The sequence below is a fragment of the Diabrotica undecimpunctata genome, chromosome 4, assembly GCF_040954645.1.
Source record: "Diabrotica undecimpunctata isolate CICGRU chromosome 4, icDiaUnde3, whole genome shotgun sequence".
NCBI classification, from domain to species: Eukaryota; Metazoa; Arthropoda; class Insecta; order Coleoptera; family Chrysomelidae; genus Diabrotica; species Diabrotica undecimpunctata.
In genome coordinates, this window is record NC_092806.1 from 54,196,665 (window position 1) to 54,218,955 (window position 22,291).

Sequence of the window (22,291 nt, forward strand, 5' to 3'; positions counted from 1 at the left end):
ATGTCACCTTTAAAGGTAATAAATAATTTTTTTTGACAAAAATCTATTCGAAGAACCAACTACAAAAATAGGAACACAGGCGATTTTTCTTTTTTGTCCCACAACTTTTTCCCAATGGAGTATATGTATACACATTGCTTTACAAAAAAAACTTTCATTTTTATTCTTCAAAAGTATTTGGTAAAAGCATTTAGCATTTACATTACCCCAGATGCCATTTTTCCTAATTCGCCACTCACACCATTTTTGGACATTTTCACTATTTTTTCACAAACGTTGTTCAATAAATTTTTTTATAGTATATGTATAAGTATATGTAGTGATACATTCAATGAAAAGAAAAATCAATCACTTTTAAAATGGTCTATAGTAGAACCGTATTAATAAGGTTTAAACATGTATAACAAAAGTTTTTACAATAAACTAGTTAAAATATAAATCTGGACTAATTTACAAATAGTTTGTAAAGATACAATATATTTTACACTTGTTATTTTACGAAAAATAGTTAATTTTAGATTAAAACAATTAAAACACAATATTCAGTTTGGAAAACTAACCTAACCAATAATTTTAGCTGTACTTTCACAATTTCTTGTATTCAGTGTACTCGCCAAGATCAGGAAACATGACAGTCTCTGAATCACTATCTTCACTTTCTAAGTAATTATTTACTGATAGTTTTACTCGTGTACTACTGATGACGCCAGTAATACATCTTAGTTGTTATTATATTAAGCCTTTATATTTTATAAACAATCCTTACAAAAAAGAAAAACGTAACTATATACAACTTGTAAACTTTAAGACCTAAGGAAATCTATACAGGATAATTCATTTTACCTTTGAATGATTTCCATCAACAAAGAACTCGGTTTCGGTCCTCCCCACACCGGAAGTGATCGGTGGTGCGTTGAATTCATCGTAAACTCCTCCTTCTCCTTGACTTTGTTCCTCCAGTATATCTGATCGACCTGTTTCGGCGAACTCCTTCACTCCAGCAGAAGACTTCTGTCCTAATCGGAAAAGAGTGAATGATTTGTCGTGACTGCGACCTGCAACATAAATAATTAATATTAATAATATTAATTAATTAATTCAATTTATAATATATATATATATATATATATATATATATATATATATATATATATATATATATATAAATATATACAGTTTCAGTTCTGTTTAACGTGCAACTAAAATATAATTTTGAGCATAAATTAAACACAAATTATTGATTTGTTAACATCGTATTATTTTAATGAAAACTTGAATTTTAATGAAAATAACTTTTAATGAAAAGGTTGCATTTATATTATTTATCAATAGCAAGAGTAATGTATTGATCTGATATCTACTTGAAGACATTTTTGTTGTTGCCAAATGTTATAACACTAATAATTTGTTTTAGAAAAATTGATGATAATTTTTATTTGATTATTAAAAGAAAAACATTTATTTGCATGTGTTTCAGTTTTAGGCAAAAAAATGTGAAAAAATACGAGAAAATATCAAGAGATGCTTAGACAATCGGGATAAGCATTCCGATGAATGTGAATACAGAATTGAATAAAAGGAAAAACCTTATTAACTACATCAATTGTCTAAATACAGCTGGCACATCTGGTCCATCACATTATTATTTTCGTCCTTGAAATTTTAGTTTTTCAGAAAGCATCAAAATAAATCTTTTGAAATTCATTCATGGGATATGTTTAATTACGCAGTGTATTTTTTATTAATATAAATTCAAATACTTGGGGTTTATAATAACGAAAAAGGCAACAACAGAAGAAGAAATTACACAAAGATTAGGACAAATAAAAACAGCAATCCGACAACTTAACTCAGTATGGTGGGATAGACACCTAAATCATCATAAGTGGCTCGACAATCCGTTGTGGATCTTGGCCTGCTCACAAAGAAGTCGCCACTCCTGTCGATTCCTGGCAACTTCCCTCCATCTTATAACCCCTAGAATCTGTAGGTCTTCTTCCACATCATCAATCTATCTCATTCGTGGTCGTCCTCTGCTTCTTGTGCCCTCTGGTTTTGAAAATGTTAATCTCTTCGTGTATTCGTGATCTGACATCCTAGCAATGTGTCCAGCCCATCTAAGTCTCTGCCCTTTAACGAATTTCACAATATCTGGATCGGTGTATAACTGATACAGTTCAAAGTTGTATCTTCGACGCCATAGTCCATTTTCATTTACGGCCCCAAAAATCTTTCTAAGAATTTTTCTCTCAACAATACCAAGAAGTCTTTTATCATTTTGAGATAAGATCCACGTTTCAGCCCCATATATCAAAACTGGTCTTATTAAGGTCCTGTATATATTAAGCTTTAGTGCACGTTTTATATTTTTATTTTTTAAATGTCTCTGGAGGCCGTGAACAGTTCTGTTTGCTATGGCTATGCGTCTTTTTATTTCGTAGCTTGTCGTGTTTGTTGCGTTTACTAGCGATCCAAGATATGTAAATTCTTTGACTTGCTCAAAGGTATGGTTGTTAATTTGAATTCTTTGTTGGATATTTCGAGGGTTTTTAGAAACCAACATATATTTGGTTTTTTCCTCGTTTACCACAAGTCCTAATTCACTTGCTGCGTCCGCAAGCCTTGTAAAACACTGCACCATGTCTCTCATACTTCTGCCCACTATAACTATATCGTCAGCGAATGCGAGAATTTGCGTCGATCTATTAAAAATAGTTCCATTCATTCTAATATTTAATTGTCTGATTGCCTTTTCCAAGGCAATATTAAAGAGGAGACACGCCAACGCGTCCCCCTGTCTTAGACCATTATTAATGTCAAAGAACGTAGAGTTTTCTCCTTCAATTCTAACGCATGAGCTTACGTTTTGCATTGTTAGTTGGGACAACTTAACTAACTTAGGTGGGATCCCAAAGTTTATCATTGCATTATATAATGCAGTTCTTTTCACACTGTCATAGGCTGCTTTGAAGTCAATGAGGAGATGGTGTGTTTCTATGTTATATTCTAATGACTTTTCTAGAATCTGCCTATGTGCTTGAATTTGATGTGTAGTTGACTTTTCAGCAGTAAATCCGCATTGATATTGACCAACAATATCCTTTGTAAAATGTTTAAGTCTTTCAGATAATACATTGCCAAGATCTTATACGCAGATGCTAACAGAGTAATGCCTCTATAGTTCTTACACTCCAGTTGATCCCCCTTTTTATGCAATGGACATATTATTCCCTTCAGCCACTCTTCTGGTACCCATTCATTCTGCCATATAAGTACTATTAGTTTATGGATTGCTGCAAAAAGTTGATCACCACCTTTTTTATACATTTCCAAACAGATGTCATCGATTCCTGGGGCTTTATTTTCTTTGAGTTTTAGGATCGCATCTGACACTTCTCTTCTTGTTGGGTCTTCACTGTGTAGTTGACGTTGTATATTTTGTTCATTTTCTATATTGTACTCTCCTTCAATATCGTTTATATTTAGATGTTCGCTGAAATGTTGTGCCCATCTGTTAAGAACTGAGTTTTTATCATGTAGAATTTCACCGTTAGTGTCTTTACAAATTTTTAATCGTGGTTTAAATTCTCGACGGCTAATATTTAAGGATTTGTAGTATTTCCTCGTTTAATTTTTATCGAATAAACTTTGTATCTCACTGAGAGTGTTCTGTTCGTATTCCCTCTTCTTACGTCGATGGATACGTTTTTCCTCTCTTCTAAGACGTCTACACTCTTCTTTTTTTCTCCGTGTACAACCTGCGTCAATGGTTTTTTGATATGCTGCGTTCTTTCTATTTGTGGCCATTTCGCACTCATGATCAAACCAATGATTTCTTTTTTCTGACTTGGTTTTGCCCAATATTTCAACGGATTTCTGTAACACAATATCTCGTATATTTGCCCATAGTTGGTTAATATCTTCTTCTTCTTCTAAGTTTTTTGTCCTTATTTGGTCTTCTATTTGCTGTCTGTATACATTTGCAATGTCGGGATCTTTTAGTTTATTAATTTCGATTTTTTCTCTCCTTCTTCCCATCTCCTTTTTTAAATAGACACCTAAATATGAAGACAAAAACACAGATTTATAAAACATTAGTGCGAAGTATTATGACATATGGGGCAGAAAATTGAATTATAAACAAGAAAAACAACAGTAAAATAGTAGCAACAGAGATGGAATGCCTGCGAAGATGCTGCAGAGTAACAAGAATGGATAGGAGAAGTAATGACGAAATAAAGCAAAGAACAAAGTGGTATGGGCATGTAAGAAGAGCTAGCGAAAGCAGATGGATAAAGAGAATAACCAAATGGAGCCCCATAGAAAGGAGGAAGAGAGAACGACCCCGAAAATCCTGGAGGAACGCAGTAGACGACGCCATGAGTAAGAAAGGCCAGGCCAAACCATGGAGAATGGGACAACAAAGAGAGATGGAAACGGTTGAGCGAGGGAAGGCAGTGAATACTATAGAATCCCTGAATATATATATATATATATATATATATATATATATATATATATATATATTATTAATTTATATAATTTATATTTAGTGGAAGCTATCTGTTCCACATTGGTCATAATTCAGTCAATTTGGCTAAATGAATTTGGCATATTCCATGAACTATTATACAAGTCACCGGGATTGCATCAGAACTGCTGTGCATAATATTTCTAGAACTTTCTTTATATTTATTTTTAGTTATTGGAACGCGCCGTGTTGGAGCTGGGACTGTCATAGTCATAGCTCGAAACGGTATATAAGAAACTTATATACAAACTAACTACAACAAACCTAACTACATTAACTCTTTCAACCCCAGACGAAATTGTAATTTGTTAACCTTTAAGTCCCACCGGTACACGTAAGTACCACTTCATTTATTTTACATTAAAACTACTCTGACTAGCTTTTAGGGATTATTTCCCAGCGATGCATCTAAGCCTAGCCTTGAACAACGCGATTTCATTGACTGTAGTTACTGTCATGTGCAGTGCAAATTCTTCATTTATTTGTATCATTGTTATGGTAGTCAGAGCTGTCTATAAGTGTTTCCTTCAAAGTGTATTTTTTATTGTTGAAATAACGTCTACAGTGTTTTATTTATAAAAAATGGGACGGTAAGTAGATTTTTTGTTTAACTATTTAATGTTTTTAAATGGCTTTGAATATTTAGTCACTAAAAATGACATTTTTTTCATTTCAGACATTGTTCACAGTGGCGGAAAAAAAGAGTTTGACTGATGCTGAATTGTTAGAACTTATAAAAAATGATGATATTGATGATTTTTTGCCTTCATTAGATAATGCAGAAGATACTAATGTTGAATCAGATATCGATGATGAGCTGGAAACTTTTACTCTACTGGAATAGATTTACAAATAAATCGAGAAGAAGAGATAAATAATGTTCATTTTAGAGAATGTGGGACCGCTTTAGATATTTTTGTTAAGCTTTTAGATCAAAACATAGAAGATATAACTTATCAGAGTAACCGTTATGCCACACAAAAAGCAAAACAACTAAATATGTCCAAGGAAGAACTCAGCATTTATTGAGATAAACTTTTAAATGGGCTCCCATATAGTTACTGGAGTCCGATTTTTGGTCAAGTCAAGAAGATCTATCTGTTTCATTTGTTGTAGAAACTACGCCAAGGAATAGGTTTCAGGACATTATAAGATTTGTGCATGTCAACGACAACTCGCTAATAACAAAAAATAGTACCGATCGGTTATTCTTAATTTGGTAATTATTGTGGAGGACAGAAAATGTGTGTCGACGAGTCAATTGTAAAATTTAAAGGCCGATCATCCATTAAACAATATAATCCTATAGATAAAACCGAAAAAAGAAAGTATAAGCTCTGGTGTTACTCTGTCGTGAATGGCTTTGTAAAAAAAATCAAGTATATCAGGACAAAAACGAAAAATTCAAGAGAAATATTGCAAATATAATTTAGATAAACGAGTTGTTTTATCTTTGACAAAAGCAGACTTAGAAAAAAATAAGATTATTTGATAACTTTTACACCACTATAAAACTACTGAAGAGACTGAAAGCTGAAACTACTTTAGCATGGGGTACGATCCGTGTTAATAGAAAGGATCTTTCTAAAAACCTGTTAAAAGATAAAAAACTTGCTAGACGTAACTTTGAGTACCGTATTTATAATACAGGGATTTCCTTTTTTAAGTGGAAGGAAAATCGCATAGTCACCACTGCTTTCAACTTTCACGGAAGTGAATCAACCACATTGAAACGAAAACAACGTGATGGCAAAAATAACAACATCTCAGAACTTCAAATATTAAAAGATTATAACGAATCTATGGGCAGTGTAGACCATCACGATCAACTAAGGCGATGTTACGGTTTGGACAGAAGATCTAATAAATGGCAGCATCGACTTTTTTGAACATACGTAGAAATAAACTTTGTAGATGGTTTCGTTATAGCTAAAAAAGTATTAGAGTCACCTCTAAAAACTTTGTTGGATTTTAGTAGAGACCTTACTAGTATCCTCTGTTTTGCTTTCCCCTACAGAACAAACAAGACTCCAAGAGGAAAAAAATAACGGCATAATTTAAGCGTTACTTCGGAAATAAGATTGTCCAATAGAGAAAATCACTGGTAAAATTTGTTGATCGAAGGGGAAGATCTGAAGTGTGTAGTATGAACAAAATACAATCTAAACAGATATCAATTTGCTCTTTATGTAAAGTTTTTCTATGTATTAATCAAAATAAGAACTGTTTAATAGAATAACATTACATAAATAGTTGAAATATATAGTTACTATAATATACCATAATATTTTTTCCGCTCTAATTATTCCGCTCTTATCCCAGCGGTACTTTTCAGTACCATATTAGTAACAACACAACATCAATTATGAAAATTAAATTGTTTAAAATTTATTAAGAAATGTTTATAGAATCTTCTTTTCATTAAAAAAATCTCATCTCTATGATATCAATATCTGGGATATAAGGATGGTTCCGGTTACTGGTACTTCTAAGTACCTCTGGGATTAAAAGGATTAATCTACTAACTAAAAAGGTTGGTAATTGATAAATTCTTTGAATATTAGTATAGTTATTTTTTTTACTTTTTTAGAAACGACTGGTACCTAATAGTTAAGGTATTAATATTTATAGGGTCGATATACTATTATTCAACTTTTATTTCGCAAAAATGGTATTTTTAATTGTATTAATCTGTTTTTTAAAATATGTTTAATTTCTCTTTTGGAGAATATTTTATGTTTAAAATTATAATTAAGCCACTATTGAAGAGTATTTTTTTTTATTTTATTAACGCATCAACCACGCAGGGTCATTAGCGTATTTAGATTAATACAATATAGATACAATAAGTAAAATATACATTAGTTTACAATAATGATAATAATAATATCTTTGTATGTTACAATGTTCATTTTAGATCTTTTGAAGGAGTTGGCAGTCTTTAAGATAGGAATATATTTTTCTGGTGTCTGTATTTTCTTCTAGGGCATCTCTTAGGGAGTTGGGTATGTTATATTTGATTCGTTCACTATTATATTTGGGACACTGTATTAAAAAATGTTTAACCGTTAGAACACTGTTGCACACTTCACACACTGGTTTATTTTTTCGCTGTAATAAATAGTCATGAGTAAGTCGTGTATGGCCGATACGGAGACAAGTAAGTATCACTTGCTCTCTCCTGTCTTTTATTTTTGGTTTCCAAAGATGTGAATGTTTGTTGACTTCGTATAGCCTTGATGGAGTGTTGTTCCAAGTTTCTTGCCATTTTTGAATTATTTTTTGTTTTAGGTATGGTTTTAAATCGTTTTGTACCAATATATTACTTTCTTCGGACATCGGGTTTATCTACAACTTCGTTACCTTCAATTCCTATATGAGAAGGCACCCATAAAAAGTGAACTTGGATGTTCTTATTTGCAATGTTTTTAAGTTCTTTTTTAATAAGAAGTAGAAGGGGGTTGTCACAGTACAATTGAGTTAGTGAGGATAATGAACTTAAAGAATCTGTGATTATTATATATCTTTCTTTGTTTTTGTTTTGTATTAACAATAGTGCTTTTAGGATTGCAAATAATTCAGCCGAAAAGATGGTTGTAATTGATGGCAATTTGAAACTAAATGAGGAGTCTTCCGAATAAATTGCTGCTCCAACTCTGTCTTCATTTTTTGACGCATCGGTGTATACGTTGTAGGTATTGCCATGTCTGTTTAATAGTGTATAAAACTTTTGTTTAATGACGGTTGATGATATCTCTGATTTTCTTAGGCTTGTTAGACTGATGTTGATATCAGGAATAGATATTGTCCATGGTGCTGGGTTGTGGATTGAAGAGGTATCATGGGTTTTTGGAAATTGAAAATTTAATTTGGATAAGTATGATTTTATACGAAAGTAAAAAGGATGATCAATTTGATGTGTTTGTTGGAATTTATTTGTAAATCGATCAGCAAAAACGTTATGTGTTTTTTTGGAGGAGTTGTAGACGATGGCTCCATAGTCAAGTTTTGATCGAATTATGGATTTGTAAATAAGTATTAAACTTGAATAATCGGCACCCCAGTTTTTAAAGGCAAGGGATCGTAGTAAATTTATACCAGGTAGACAGGATTTTTTCAGCTGTTGAATATGTGTCTTCCAAGTTAATTTTTTATCAAACGTCATACCCAAAAATCGGATTTCCTCTACATAATCTAATTTTTGTTCGTGTAGATATAATTCTTTTGTTTGGATTTGATTTCTCTTTGAGAAACAAATTGCTTTCGTTTTTGTAGTGTTAAACTGAAGTCCACTTGTAGCTGACCATTTCTCAATGTGTGTTAACGCTTTTTGAATGTGATTGTGAATCGTTGCTATCTTTTTTCCTCTACAGAAAATAACTAGGTCGTCAGCGTATAATCTAGCTTTGACGGGGTTTTCAATTTGTGTTAATATCGAATTTATTGCTACTAAGAATAAAGTTGTGCTTAAATTTGATCCTTGTGGTATACCATTTTGTTGAATTTTTGTTTGAGAATATGTTCCGTCAACTCGAACTTGAAATTGTCTGTTTTCAAGAAAATTTGAAATGTATTTTAATATGTTACCCCTTATTAACCAGCTGCTGAGTGTTTTAATGATTGAATATTTCCAAACTGTATCATATGCTTTGCTTATATCAAAAAATATTCCAACACAATGCTGTTTTATTGCAAATGCTTCGTGGATTTCTGATTCTAAGTCAACGAGGTTGTCTAAAGTTGAGCGATGTTTTCGGAAACCACATTGTTCTGGAATAATTAATTTGTTTGCTTCTAAATACCACATAAGCCTATTGTTTATTATCTTTTCTAATATTTTACCTATGCTACATGTAAGTGATATCGGTCGATATGTTTGTGGATCTGATTTTGGTTTAGTTGGTTTTTGAATAGGTATTATGATTGAATTTTTCCATGATTTAGGAAATACGTTTCTGGATAAGATTATATTGTAGATTTTGAGTAGGTGTTCTTTAGATTGAGGGCCTAAATTTTTAAGAAATATAAACGGTATATTGTCGGGCCCAGGACAAGTGTTCTTACAATTCTGAAATACATTTTCTAATTCTTCCTTTGTTATTTGTATATTGAGATCGTTATTGTTTTGATCGTAATATTCTATAGGATTTTTTTCTTCTTTTATTTTGATTTTTAAGAAATTGGAAGTATAATTTAAGTTACTTGAGTTATATTCATAAGTAGATGCTAGTATATTGGATATTTCTTCTGGGCTTTTATAAATAGTGTTATTTTGAGTTAAAAAGTTTATTGATTTATGGGGTTTGGAACAAGACATTTTGTTGACTTTTTTCCATATAGCTGTTATAGGAGTTGAACTATGTATTGTGGTGACATATTCTCTCCAAGAGTCACGTTTGGCTTTTTTAATGGCATACCTAGCGACTGCCCTTAATTTTTTGAATTCTATAGAATTTTCTTGAGTTTTTTGTCGTTTGAATTTATTAAAAGCTTGTTTCGATTGTTTTAATGCTTCTTTGCAGTCATGATTCCACCAAGGTACCGACTGATGTTTGTGATCGTACTTAATTATTCCAACGTACTTTTTTGCTGATTCTGTGATTACGTTTGTCAGAGAGTATATTGTTTTGTCTATATCTACATTGTCATTTAGGTTTTGCAGGTTGTTTTCAACGTAATTTTGAAATTCTGTCCAATTTGCGCCTTTTAAATTCCATTTTAGTTGTTGCGGGGTAGTTGATTGTAGTTCATTGCTTATTATGATAGGGTAGTGATCACTATCATATAGATCTGGTAACACATCCCACGTAAGAGTATGTGTAATTGATGGTTCGCAAATACATAGATCTATACAAGAGCCTTCACCTGTTCTTGTGTCAAAGCGCGTATGTTGTCCGTCGTTAAGAATATTTAGGTTGACTTCTTCTATTATTTTTTCTATTTGTCGACCTAGAGATGTTAGTTTTGCTGAACCCCATAACGGATTATGTGCATTGAAATCTCCAATTATTATCCTTGGAGCAGGTAGTTGATTTAATAAGTTTGAAATTTCTTTTGAATCGGGTTCTTTATTGGGGGGAATGTAAATATTGCAAATTGAAAAAGAAATTGTGTCTGTGACTCTAATTCCAATTGCTTCAATAGTTGTTGTGAGTTTTATCAGTTTAGCGTCAAAGCTATCTTTTATGTAGATTGCTACCCCTCCGCTTGCAATTTTCGAATTTTCTCGATTTCTAAAAAAACAATTGAAATTCTTCAAGTCATGAGCTTTGTTATTTTTGAAGTGGGTTTCTTGTAAACATATTAGACTAGGTTTATGTTTTAAAATTAGTAATTTTAACATTTCTAAATGGGTGTAATACCCATTTATGTTCCATTGAATTAGAGAGTTGAAAATGATGTGTTATTAATTTTCTATTGATGCGTCGCTTTCTAAGTCTGTTTGAAAGTCTAAGTTGATTTGCTTTAATATTTTATTTTTTATTCGAGTGCATTTGACTTTAATTTTTCGGTCCTTTAGGTAAGGGTATATATTAGTTAATAGATCTGTGACCTCTGCTGTTTCTTCTGTATACATTTTGGTGACACTTAACGGGTCTGGTGAGTTCTCACAGTTTTCAAAAAAGTCTAATAACTGTTCGTAAGTTATAGGGTAGTTGGAATTTGGGTTCTCAAATAAAGGTTTACAGTATCTTAGCATTTTTTCTAGTGTTTTTTGTGGTTTGACATTTTGATCTGATTTTACTTTCTTCTCTTTATTTTTTGGTGTAATAAAAGTAGGTTCCTCTGTAGAAGTAGTAGCTGGTGGAGAGACTTGGGAGATTGTGCGTTTGTTTTGTGCTTTCCCTGTGTTTATATGCGTTGCCTTATTTTCTATATCTATTTTTGGGTAATTTGTTGTTTCTGAATCTTCTTTGGTTAGCTGCATGTGTGGTTTTTCTTGTTGGTTATTTTGTGGTTGGGTTTCTTGTTGTGTGCTTTCTTCTTTTGATTGTTGTTGTTTAGTGTTTGTCTGGGTTTTTTGAGTTGATAGATTAGTTGTATTTTCAATTGGGTTTATATTTGGAACTGGATTATTTGGTGTTGAATTATCTGTTGTAATCGCAGTAGACATTGGACAATTTTTTGTTAAGTGGTTGGTTTGTTTACATGTTTGACAAGCTTGGTTATCTAATGAAAGGAAAATTCTGTATGTCGTTTCCTCATATGTGATAAGAAAAGAATCAGGTAAGGGCTGGTTATTTAGTGGAGATATGTATGTTTGGCGTCTGAAACTCAAAATATGTTGGAATTGTGGTGTTGATGTGCCTATTCTTAGGAATGTTATAGGTGACAGAAGATTTAATCCATGTGATTTTAATGCGGATATTAGGACTGAGTGTGGGATTGAGGGACAGACATTGGACAATACTAATCGCTGACTGGGGCTAATTAGTCTACGAGCTTGTGGGAGTTGATGGTTTATTTGAATTTTTTCATTTCTATTTATGAAATCCTCAGCTAGTTTTTCGTTTGCTAAATAAATACATACTCTATTATTTGATAATTTTGAACAAAAGGATATCTCGGTTGGTTGTATCAGATGACTCAAAGCGGACAAGTAATCATCTAGTTTGGTATTTTCAATTGAATCAAAAATAATTGCTTGTTTTCTTGATGGAAATATATTGAATTGTGGTGTTTGATTGGTTACGGAAGAATATGTAGGTGATCCATTAAATTGATATGATGAGGAGCTGTTTGGTGTATTGTTAGTTGTAGGAATTTCAGATTGAATAGAACTATCCATTTTTAATTATCATTTGTAACTGGAGTACGGTCCTGGCAAACAACCTTCTTAGTCTGTAGTGGAACAGGTTTGGTATAAATACCTGTCCTAGATTTTGTAGGTTATCCAAAATAATATTTGATAATAGTAAAAACTGTTATGTTTAAAGTAACTTACTATCTCTGTTGTGTTTATTTTTGTTATTTCACCGCTGGATCACTAATTAACGAAAATATTTTTAGTATTTCACTAGTTTTTAAATTAATTATGAGAGCTCGATTTAAAACACGTATTAGCTACTATGTTCAGAGTCGAATTATTGAAGAGTATATACAACCAAAATAAAATCATATAAATACATTATTGGTGACTTTTCAAATGAAATGTTATGCCAATATTTAATCAATATAACAATATATCGTTCTAGTTTGATGGGTCAATATAAATTTTCGTTATAGGCCCATTATATCCAAAAGTCCTCATTTATTATTGGACCAATGTAGGGAAATTGGATAGGCCCAATATTTGTATTATATACCAATATTATTCCTACATTGATCTATAAAGTTGTGTTTCTCGGAAATAATAATATAGTAACCACTAAAGTCCCCTTAAAATACAATACAATAATACAATACAAACAATAATAATAAAAACAATAAAGTAAACATAAAAAACACCATCCACGCAGTACAGTAGAGAGAACAAAATTACCGCGGTATCAAGGGGGAAGAGGAATTATGGACATAGGTGGGAAACTGGATAAACAGGTTTCTAATTTAAGAACTGTATTTTTAACTGTAATTTTTCAGGTACAGGCTGAGACATCTACTGTACATCGAGCAATTTGCGCAGTAGATGATACAATGCCGAATAAACTGAGGGAACAAGAAATGCTCATAAACCACCTGACTAAGCAAGAAAAAATGCGCACCTGGATGAGTAAACCTCTTCATAGTCGACATCTCAATAAGATCAGCCAAGAATATGTCGACAATACAGCGTCGAACTATTGGTTGACATCAGGAAATATGTTTCGCGAGACTGAGGGTTTCCTACTTGCAATTCAGGATCAGGTTATTCCAACTAAAAATTACCTGAAAAATTACCTAAAAAGTCCAAAATAACAAATGCCGATATGAAAACATTCATTTATGGTTTCTTGGGCTTACCATCCAACATCTTACCGTTGGCTGCCAGGCATTTATTGGTACTGATTATAAAGAACGCCATGACTTAGTAGGAAAGATTATCCAGCAAGAACTAGCTGACAAACTGGGACTTCTCCAAACCGACCATCTTCCTTATTATCAATACGTCCCTGACAGAAAGCTTGAAAATGACAACTACAAGCTATACTGGGACCGCACTGTGCTCACAAACCACAGACCAGTGGCACATAAAAGACCAGATCTCATACTAGTTAATAAACTTACTAGGCAAACAACACTTATTGATGTGGCGATACCAAACACCAATAATTAATGGATCAAATACAACGAAAAGATAGCCAAGTACAGAGATCTAGAAATACAAATTAGGAGACAATGGAGAATGAAAAGTACCCAGACAGTATCTATTATTCTATCTACTACTGGTGTTATTTCCAAAAACATTTTAGAGAACATAAAACAGATGGGTCTAAATGAACATCTTTATAAGGCCATACAGAAAGCTGTACTACTCGCGACGTCCAGATCTGTATGAAATTTTTTAGAGATACTCCATGCATTACGGATAATTTTTGAGAGCAAATATTTTTTGAACCAAGTTTATGTACAGAAAATTTTTTATAAGTAAACAAATTAAAAGCAGAATTACCAATTAGATGCAGTTCCAGCAATGAAAATATTTATGGTTTTTTAAATATATAGGTATAAACCACTTTTTTTTTATATTTCTTCTTCTGATCGCTCCATCTTTCTTCGTAGACGATCCTATGGGTAATAGTTAAACGTAAAATTGCGGCTCTGATGATTTCGAATGATACTTTGCCGAGCCATCAGCGTAGATATAGAACTCTTTTCTTCTTAACTTTGGTTTTGATGATTAGCCCAAGTATTTTTGATCATCATCATCATTTTGACTTTACAACCCTGTGTGGGTCCTAGCCTCCCCAAGAATTTTTCTCCAGTCGTCCCTATCCATCGCCTTCCTCCGCCAAGCACGTATTTCCATATTTCTCATGTCTTTATCGATGTTATCTAGGAATCTTGTTCTGGGTCTTCCTCTTCTTCTTTGACCAATAGGTCTATCAAGGAGCGTTTTTCTAGCTGGGTCAGTTTGCTCCATCCGCATTACATGGCCTACCCACCTCAGACGTCCTATCTTTATGTGTTTTACGATATCTGGTTCCTGGTATATCCCATAGAGTTCGAAGTTGTATCGTCTTCTTCAGACACCGTTTTCATTTACCGCTCCATAGATGCGCCTTAGTATTTTTTTTTCGAAACATCCTAACATGCTTTCATTGCTTTTTGTTAAAGTCCAGGTTTCTGAACCATATGTTAGGACTGGGCGTATTATTGTTTTGTAGAGTTTTACTTTTGTATTTCTTGATATAACTGTAGATTTACAAATTCGTTAACTGCTTCGATAACGTCATTTTCTATAACAAGTGGCCGTAGTGTTTGTGGTTGCGTACCTATTTTCATGTATTTTGTTTTATTGGTGTTTATTATTAAACCCATTTTTGTAGCCGCTTCCTTTAATGCTACGTACGCCTCCTCGTGCTGCGTTTTCCGTTCTCCCAACAATATTGATATCATCAGCATATGCTAAAATTTGCACAGATTTGTTATATATTGAACCGGTAGTTCTGATTTGTGACGTACGTATTACTTTTTCCAGAGCTAGATTGAATAGTATACAGGAGAGTGGGTCTCCCTGACGTAGCCCGTTATTTGTTTTAAAAGATTCAGAGTTTCCCCTGGATTCGTACTTTGCATTCAACTTTTTCAAGGGTTAGTTTGGTTAAACTTACCAACTGATTTGGTACTCCTAGGTCTATCATTGCTCTAAACAATTCTCTTCTATTTACAGAGTCGTAGGCTGCCTTGTAGTCTATAAATATGTGGTGCGTGTCTACACCGTATTCCAGTGTTTTCTCTAGAATTTGTCTTAGGGTTGAAATCTGATGAATTGTTGATTTACCACCTTTGAAACCAGCCTGGTATTGTCCTATTATTCGCTCTGCATATGGTGCCATACGATGGCATAGTATATTGGAGAATATTTTATACGCTGCATTTAGGAGCGTAATTCCTCGATGGTTAGAGCATTCAAAGATATCTCCCTTTTTGTGTATGGTGCAAAGTATTCCAATATTCCAATCATTGGGAAGGGACTTCTGTATCCATATTTCTTTTATAAGCTGCTCTAGCGCTATTATGATATCGTGGCCACCTTCTTTATATAATTCCGCTGGGAGATTATCTATTCCGGGTGATTTGTTTCTGGCTAGTTTGTTTACAGCGTCTTTAACTTCCAGGATTGTTGGTGGATCCTCCTCCCTCTCGTCTGCTCCGCTTACCTCGCAGCTTTCGTCTTCCGGGTTTTCTTCTTCCTCTATATTAAGTATCTGGTTAAAATATTCCGTCCATCGGTTTAGTACGTCTGTTCTTGTTGTTAAGAGATCGCCATTTAAACTTCTACATTGATTTGTGTTTGCCTTAAATTCTTTTCTGTTGATGGTAACTTTCTTATAGAATGTTCTGAATTCTTTCTCTCTGTTGAGGTTTTCTATGTATTGAAGTTCCTTTTTTAAGTGGTTTCGTTTCTTCATTCTGTGTATTTTCTTTTCTTCTTTTCTCTTTGTCTGGTAATTCTCTATACTTGTTCTAGTTCGGCGGGTAAGCATTTTTGCATAGGCTTCAGTTTTTTTCTGTGTTGCGTCTTTGCATTCATCGTCAAACCAGTGATTTTTTCGGGTACAAGTTTCTGTTCCTATTTCATCTTGTGCTGCTGACTCAATATCTTCCCTTATCCTGTTCCAGAATGAGTCTATATCTCTCTGGTCTTCTTCGCCTAGACTTTGATTTCTTAACCTATTGGTAACATTTTCCCAGTACTGTTTTGCAACAGTTGCATCTCTCAGCTTCTGTACATTCCATTTCTTTCTATTTATTTCTTTTTCTTTGTTGGAGTTTGAAATTCTAGCCCTTAGTGTTGAGATCACTAAACAATGGTCTGAGTCTATGTTTGCGCCTCTATAACTTCTGCAGTTTATTATGTCCGATCCGTGTCTTGAATCTATTAAGATGTGATCAATCTGACTAGTTGTTCTTAAATCAGGGGAGGTCCAGGTTACCTTGTGTATATTCTTGTGTTAGTATTTTCGATCTATCCCCTCGTAATAGGTGTCCGATGTGCATTAGCTTACGCTCTTTAATCGTTGGTATCATCTACTTGTTCTTCCGCATTCTGTTAAGAACTTTGTCATATATATCCAGTTCTGGTAGCCATAGAGAAGGATTAGAACGCAGCATACGGATCCTCAATCATAGGTATAGGTCACGTCTGATAAATAAGTTTTTTATGACAGTAAACTTCTCTCTAGTCTATCCAATTATTGACAAAATTTCTTTCTTCAAATCGGATTTGCTCCCCAATAGCACATCCAGGTGTCTAAAGGACGTCACTTGTTCAACGATAGTGTGGTGTATACGTAAGACTACTTGTGTTGCATTTTAGAGAAAATGATTAATTTGCTCTTATAATATTTATATATAAGCCGTAACGCTAGCTGCATTCTACAATTTTATTTTTCAAATAGTGAAGTTTAGACAATTATATTATTAATTCTTTTGCCGTTGATTTTGACTCCCGTGCTAAAATATGTAAAAGCTTCGGCTAAGATGTTTTTCAAATACAAATTTAAAAATAGAGGGGATAGTCTACATCCCTGATGTTCCCCATTTCCTATCCCTCCGATGTGTTACATTTCACCCTTATATAAGCTACTTAATCCTAACAGAATTTCGTTTTGATTCTTAAGTCAGCCTCACCTACACCCATTGCTCTGAGTATTTCTACTAGTTTCCGGTGCTGAACCCAGGCAAAAGCTTTACAATAGTCTATGAAGAAGGCATATATTTTCACGTTCATGTTCCGTGCCATCTGTGTAAGTACGAAAACAGAGTCTCTCGAGTTCCCAAACCGCTTCTAAAGCAGAAGTGGGTGTCGTAGACTTGCTGTTGGCATTTATTGTACATACGGGTATGTATAACCTTCAAGAACATTTTTAATAGATGAGACACCAAGTTTATCATGCGGTAAACAAAGTTATCACATTCAGGCGCCTAGCTTTTTTGGACGAGGTGATAAAAGTTGGCATGAAAAGTTAAAAGGGAATTTTTTCAGTTCTGTAGGTGGCGTTAAGCAAATCTGTTAAAAGGATTATCGCCAAACTATCTTTGTAGATTAAGAGTCTCAGAATTTCGGCATATACCTTATCGGGTATTACGATTTTGCCATCTTTCTGTATTAAAACGGCATGTCCTCTTCTTTAGTGATGATAGAACTCTTCTCACTAATGTTATTGGCATGTGGGAGTCCCCGGCCTTTCGTCATTAAATAAGTTCGTAACGTATTTTTTTCAGGGAGTTATTTCTAGTTCAACTACTAGAATGATTTAGTGGCATTATCTTCAACTATTCCGTTCTGGCAAAAAGAACTGCAGTTTTTTGCATATTGTGTAAACAGTATTTTTTTCTGCAATTTCACAATATATTTCTGCCAGTCACGGCTCTTTCGCTTCTCTACACTTTTTTCGGATTAGTTTTATTTAACTCCCTGATCTATATTCGTTTTTTGGTTTCTATTACCTTTATTGATTTATCGACTGTAGAATCTCGTGGGCCATCCACTGTTGTGTCTTCTTATCTGTGTTCTAATCTATTTGTGTTTGTAGGAGTACTATTTTCATTGCCAGACAATTCTTTTGAACTCTAGATTATAGTTTTTAATTCTTATACCGTAATCTCTTGTAGATGTGCATTTTCATACTCTAACTCTTCGTGATAAAGTATATTATTTCTAAGTACGATTGTACTTCCTCCTTTGGCTGCATTATCAAGGTGCATTGTGTGGTAAACTTTATATCCTTTAAATTTTATGTATGATTGATTTGTAAAATGTGTCTTAGATATGAGGCAGATGTCAACTTTCACGATATTAAGGATCGCCTGTAACTCTTGTTCATGTCGTAGTAACCCATTGAGATTCCATTCCATTTTTTATTTAACCTTTTTAGTTCATCTAGTATGATCTGTAGAGTCAAATATGATTTTTTCTCATTCTACTTTTCCATTTGTAGATTTGCATTGTTGATTTTTAATATTATTTTATAATTTATACTTACATACACGCTATATTTCTTACTTACAGTAGTACTCCCTGCTTGTGTAAAATCAGTAGCATTTTATAAATTTTTAGTTGCTATTCTTTTTCAAGGATTTGGTAGATGACCTTTTTTGTATTGCTGTTTTTTATTTTCTACATCTCTTTTGCGACAATGCATTTTGGTTCTGCGTTTTTATCTTTTCACAATCTTTAGTTAAATGCCCTTTTGCGCATTTAACACATCTTGATTCTCTGGCACAGAATTTTCAAGTATGCCCATGTGTTTGGCATCTCTTACAATGTGGCAATAATTTAGAAATCTTAATAATAAATTGATGTCTTTCTGTTTCGTCTATCAAAATTAAATTATTAAGTCACTATTCGTAGGCGCATAAGATAGGATTTAACACGTTTAAAACGCATGTTTTAGAGATAAGTCGCTCAGAGTATAAAAATTATATATAGAAAATTAAACTAGAGTACTGTGTACCATGTATTTAACTCGATTTTTACTAGCACAAACCTGCTCCTTCTCACAGTCCATCATAATTCTGAACTCGGCAGCGAGGCAAAATCGTTTGAAAGATAAAAGAAAAGAAAAAAAAAAACGAAAAGGTCCGTCATTAAATCTCGAATGCAATTAAAAACATTTAACATTTTTAAAAGTTTTAATTACAACAAATTCTAAAGTCAGCGCAAAGTTTTTTCACTCTTCTCATCATGTCGTCGCGATGAAAAAAGCATTTGTTAGAATTTTCAGTGGAATCACTTTCAACACTTTAATTAACTTGAATATAAATCCGAGTATAATTAATTAAATCACAAAGGGTTGTTTTCACTCGATATTAACTAATAATTGAAGTGGAAAATATTTAATTTCTTTTATTCGTCTTTATTTGATTGGAACACAAAGCATATCCCGAGTCTCTAATACTAAAATTAAATTACTTTCGTATTAATAACAATATTAATTAATGAAAAGTCACAACAACAAAAAACTCGACATATAATTTTAAAGAAAATGTTATTTTTACTTACAGGAGAATTCAAAATTGTTCAAGTATGGAATAAATCAGAAAAAAAGTTGAATATAAAACACACGGATATCCAAGTTGTACTAGGAACAAAATTTATCAACTTGGCTGCATACTGAATGGGAATAAACGAATGTAGTATATATGAAGTTTTGTTGTTCCAATTCAGATAAATCCGTAACTATAGACAATACGGTAAATTACTGATTTAGACAACAGTTCTGTTTTGCCAGAGTTTCACTAATTCAATCGGTTACATTTTTATCTGGTTGATCTGAAACTACAATATCCGAAACCAAGTGTTATTGATAAATGGAAATATTTAAGAACATGTATTGAAATAGCAGCTCATAAGACCCTATACAAGATAAAGAAAATAAGAAGCATAAAAGGATTCTCCTTCTTAAAGCACCTTCACCATTACTGAAGATTGGCGATAGTTACAGAAAATTGCTCTTGTTTTAACCTGTTCTAACCTGAATAGGTGTCCATGCATTTCCAGTCTCTTACATTCTTCAGCTACAAGCATTTTCTTCTTTTTAGACTATTTATTCTTTCCCCTTTCCCTTCGACTATGAGTCATAGAAAGTTGTATTTTTCTCTGTAAATATGGGAAGAAATTAAAATAAAAGTAATTGACGCAGCAAGAAGGATCAGAAATAAAAATTACAAACAAAAAAGAGAAAATAGTTCAATGACCAATGTAAAAGGTCTTACAAAAACGAAAAGGAAAACACAAGAAATGTATGGAAAGAAGAACAAACTACGAAAATGCAAGACGGAGGGCCGATAAAAGATGCCGAATAGAGAAAAAAAATTCGAAAACGATAATATACAGAAAATTAATGAAAATCTCCAAAGCAACAATATAAGGAAGCATACAGATATCCACGCAGTTTAGGAGAAGAATACAAACCCCGAACAAATCTATGTAGTAATTAAGAAGGGCAAATAATTAGTGATTTAAGAGAAAAATACAAACCCCGAACAAATCTATGTAGAAATTAAGAAGAGCAAATAACTAGTGATCCAAACGAAATAAAATCACTATGGAAAACTTATTTCCAAACTCTTCTAGGGACGCAAGGCAATGGAGAGCATACGAATCATATTGGGGTAGACACCAAAAATATAGAACCCCCGTTGATGGAAGAAGTAACACAAGAAATACGAACACAAAAGAATAACAAGGCTCCAGGTAATGACAACGTCCTCTCTGAGCTATATAAAATAGGTGGCAAACATCTAGCCGGACGAATGCATATGTTTATAAACAAAATTTGGAATAATGAAAAGATCCCTAGCAACTGAGACAATTATTGCGGCAAAACCTTCTTGTGCAGAGCGTACAAGGTTTTTTGTACGAATCAACGAATCGTTACGAATACATCGTTGACTTCCATAACATATTCATAGAGGCCTACGACAAAATTTATAGACAAAAGTTAAATATTGCATAGTTCTAACATCCCCCAAAAATACATCCGACCAGTAAAAGCCACAATGGACTCGTCAACAGCAACACTGTCAGAGTACAAAATTAGCTCACTGAAAACTTTTCAATACTCACAGGATTAAAGCAAGAAAACGGGCTGGCACCGACACTATTAAACCTGACTCTCGAATATGAAATAAGACAGCTGAATATAAGAAGAGGTAATCTCCTAACAAATAGATCTATAGATTGCCGCCTACGCCGATGACATTAGCATTATGTATAGTAGAACAGAAGAGGCGGCAGAAATATATTCACAATTAAAACAGAGGTAGAAAAGATTGGACTAAAAACAAATAGTCAAAGGACAAAAAAGCTAACACAGGCCAGAGCTAGGAGAGGCAGAAGATGCACAGTTGAATTATTAGGATGATATTAAGACTGTACAAAGTTTTACATATCTGGGAGTTGCATTAAATACGAATGAAACACAAGAAACAGAAATTCAAAGAAAAATAGTTAAAGGAAACAAACCTTACTTTTCACTCGCCCATGTGTTCCGCTCCAAAACAATGGAAATCAAAAACCAGAGTCTACAAAACTATTATTAGACCAATAGTATGTTATGGATGCGAGACATGGGTGAATGCAGAAGACACAAAACGAAAGCTGGAAGTCTTCGAAAGAAAAGTCCTAAGGAAGATATTTGGACCTATTAACGAAAACGGAGTATGGAGATCCAGGTACAACCATGAACTCTACCAACTATTGAAAGAGGCGTCGATCTCATAATTGTATATTAAACTTCAGAGACTTCGATGGGCTGGTCATGTAGTGAGAATGGAGACCAAACTATTGCCAAAAAGAGCCCTAAGTAGTAAAATGCAAAAAAAAGATCACGGAAAAGGTGGGAACATGAAGTGGCAGCGGACTCGCAAAATTTGCTAGACGTGAGTACCTGAGAGACATAGGCTCTGTAGCGCTATTACAGAGAGAGAAATATGTCCTAGAAAACTTGGTTTTCTGTTTGAACAATGTTTAAAAAATCTCTCTCTGTCCCCATCCTTTTTAGAACCTCATTTTTGGTCTTGTGCTCTGTTCAAGAGATCTTTAGCATACAAGCCATAAATACTAAAACTGTAACATAAATGGACATAATGCTAGTAATTGTCCCAACATAA

General features: G+C 33.3%; 1 protein-coding gene across 1 annotated transcript in view; it reads right to left on the minus strand.

Moving 5' to 3' along the window:
- The window catches only part of mspo (M-spondin), a 150,186-nt gene that overhangs the window by 116,522 nt on the left and 11,373 nt on the right, over positions 1-22,291 (minus strand). The window contains exon 2 of the mRNA XM_072528321.1: positions 844-1,055. Coding sequence (XP_072384422.1) covers positions 844-1,055 — 212 coding nt within the window. The remainder of the gene's footprint in view (positions 1-843; positions 1,056-22,291) is intronic.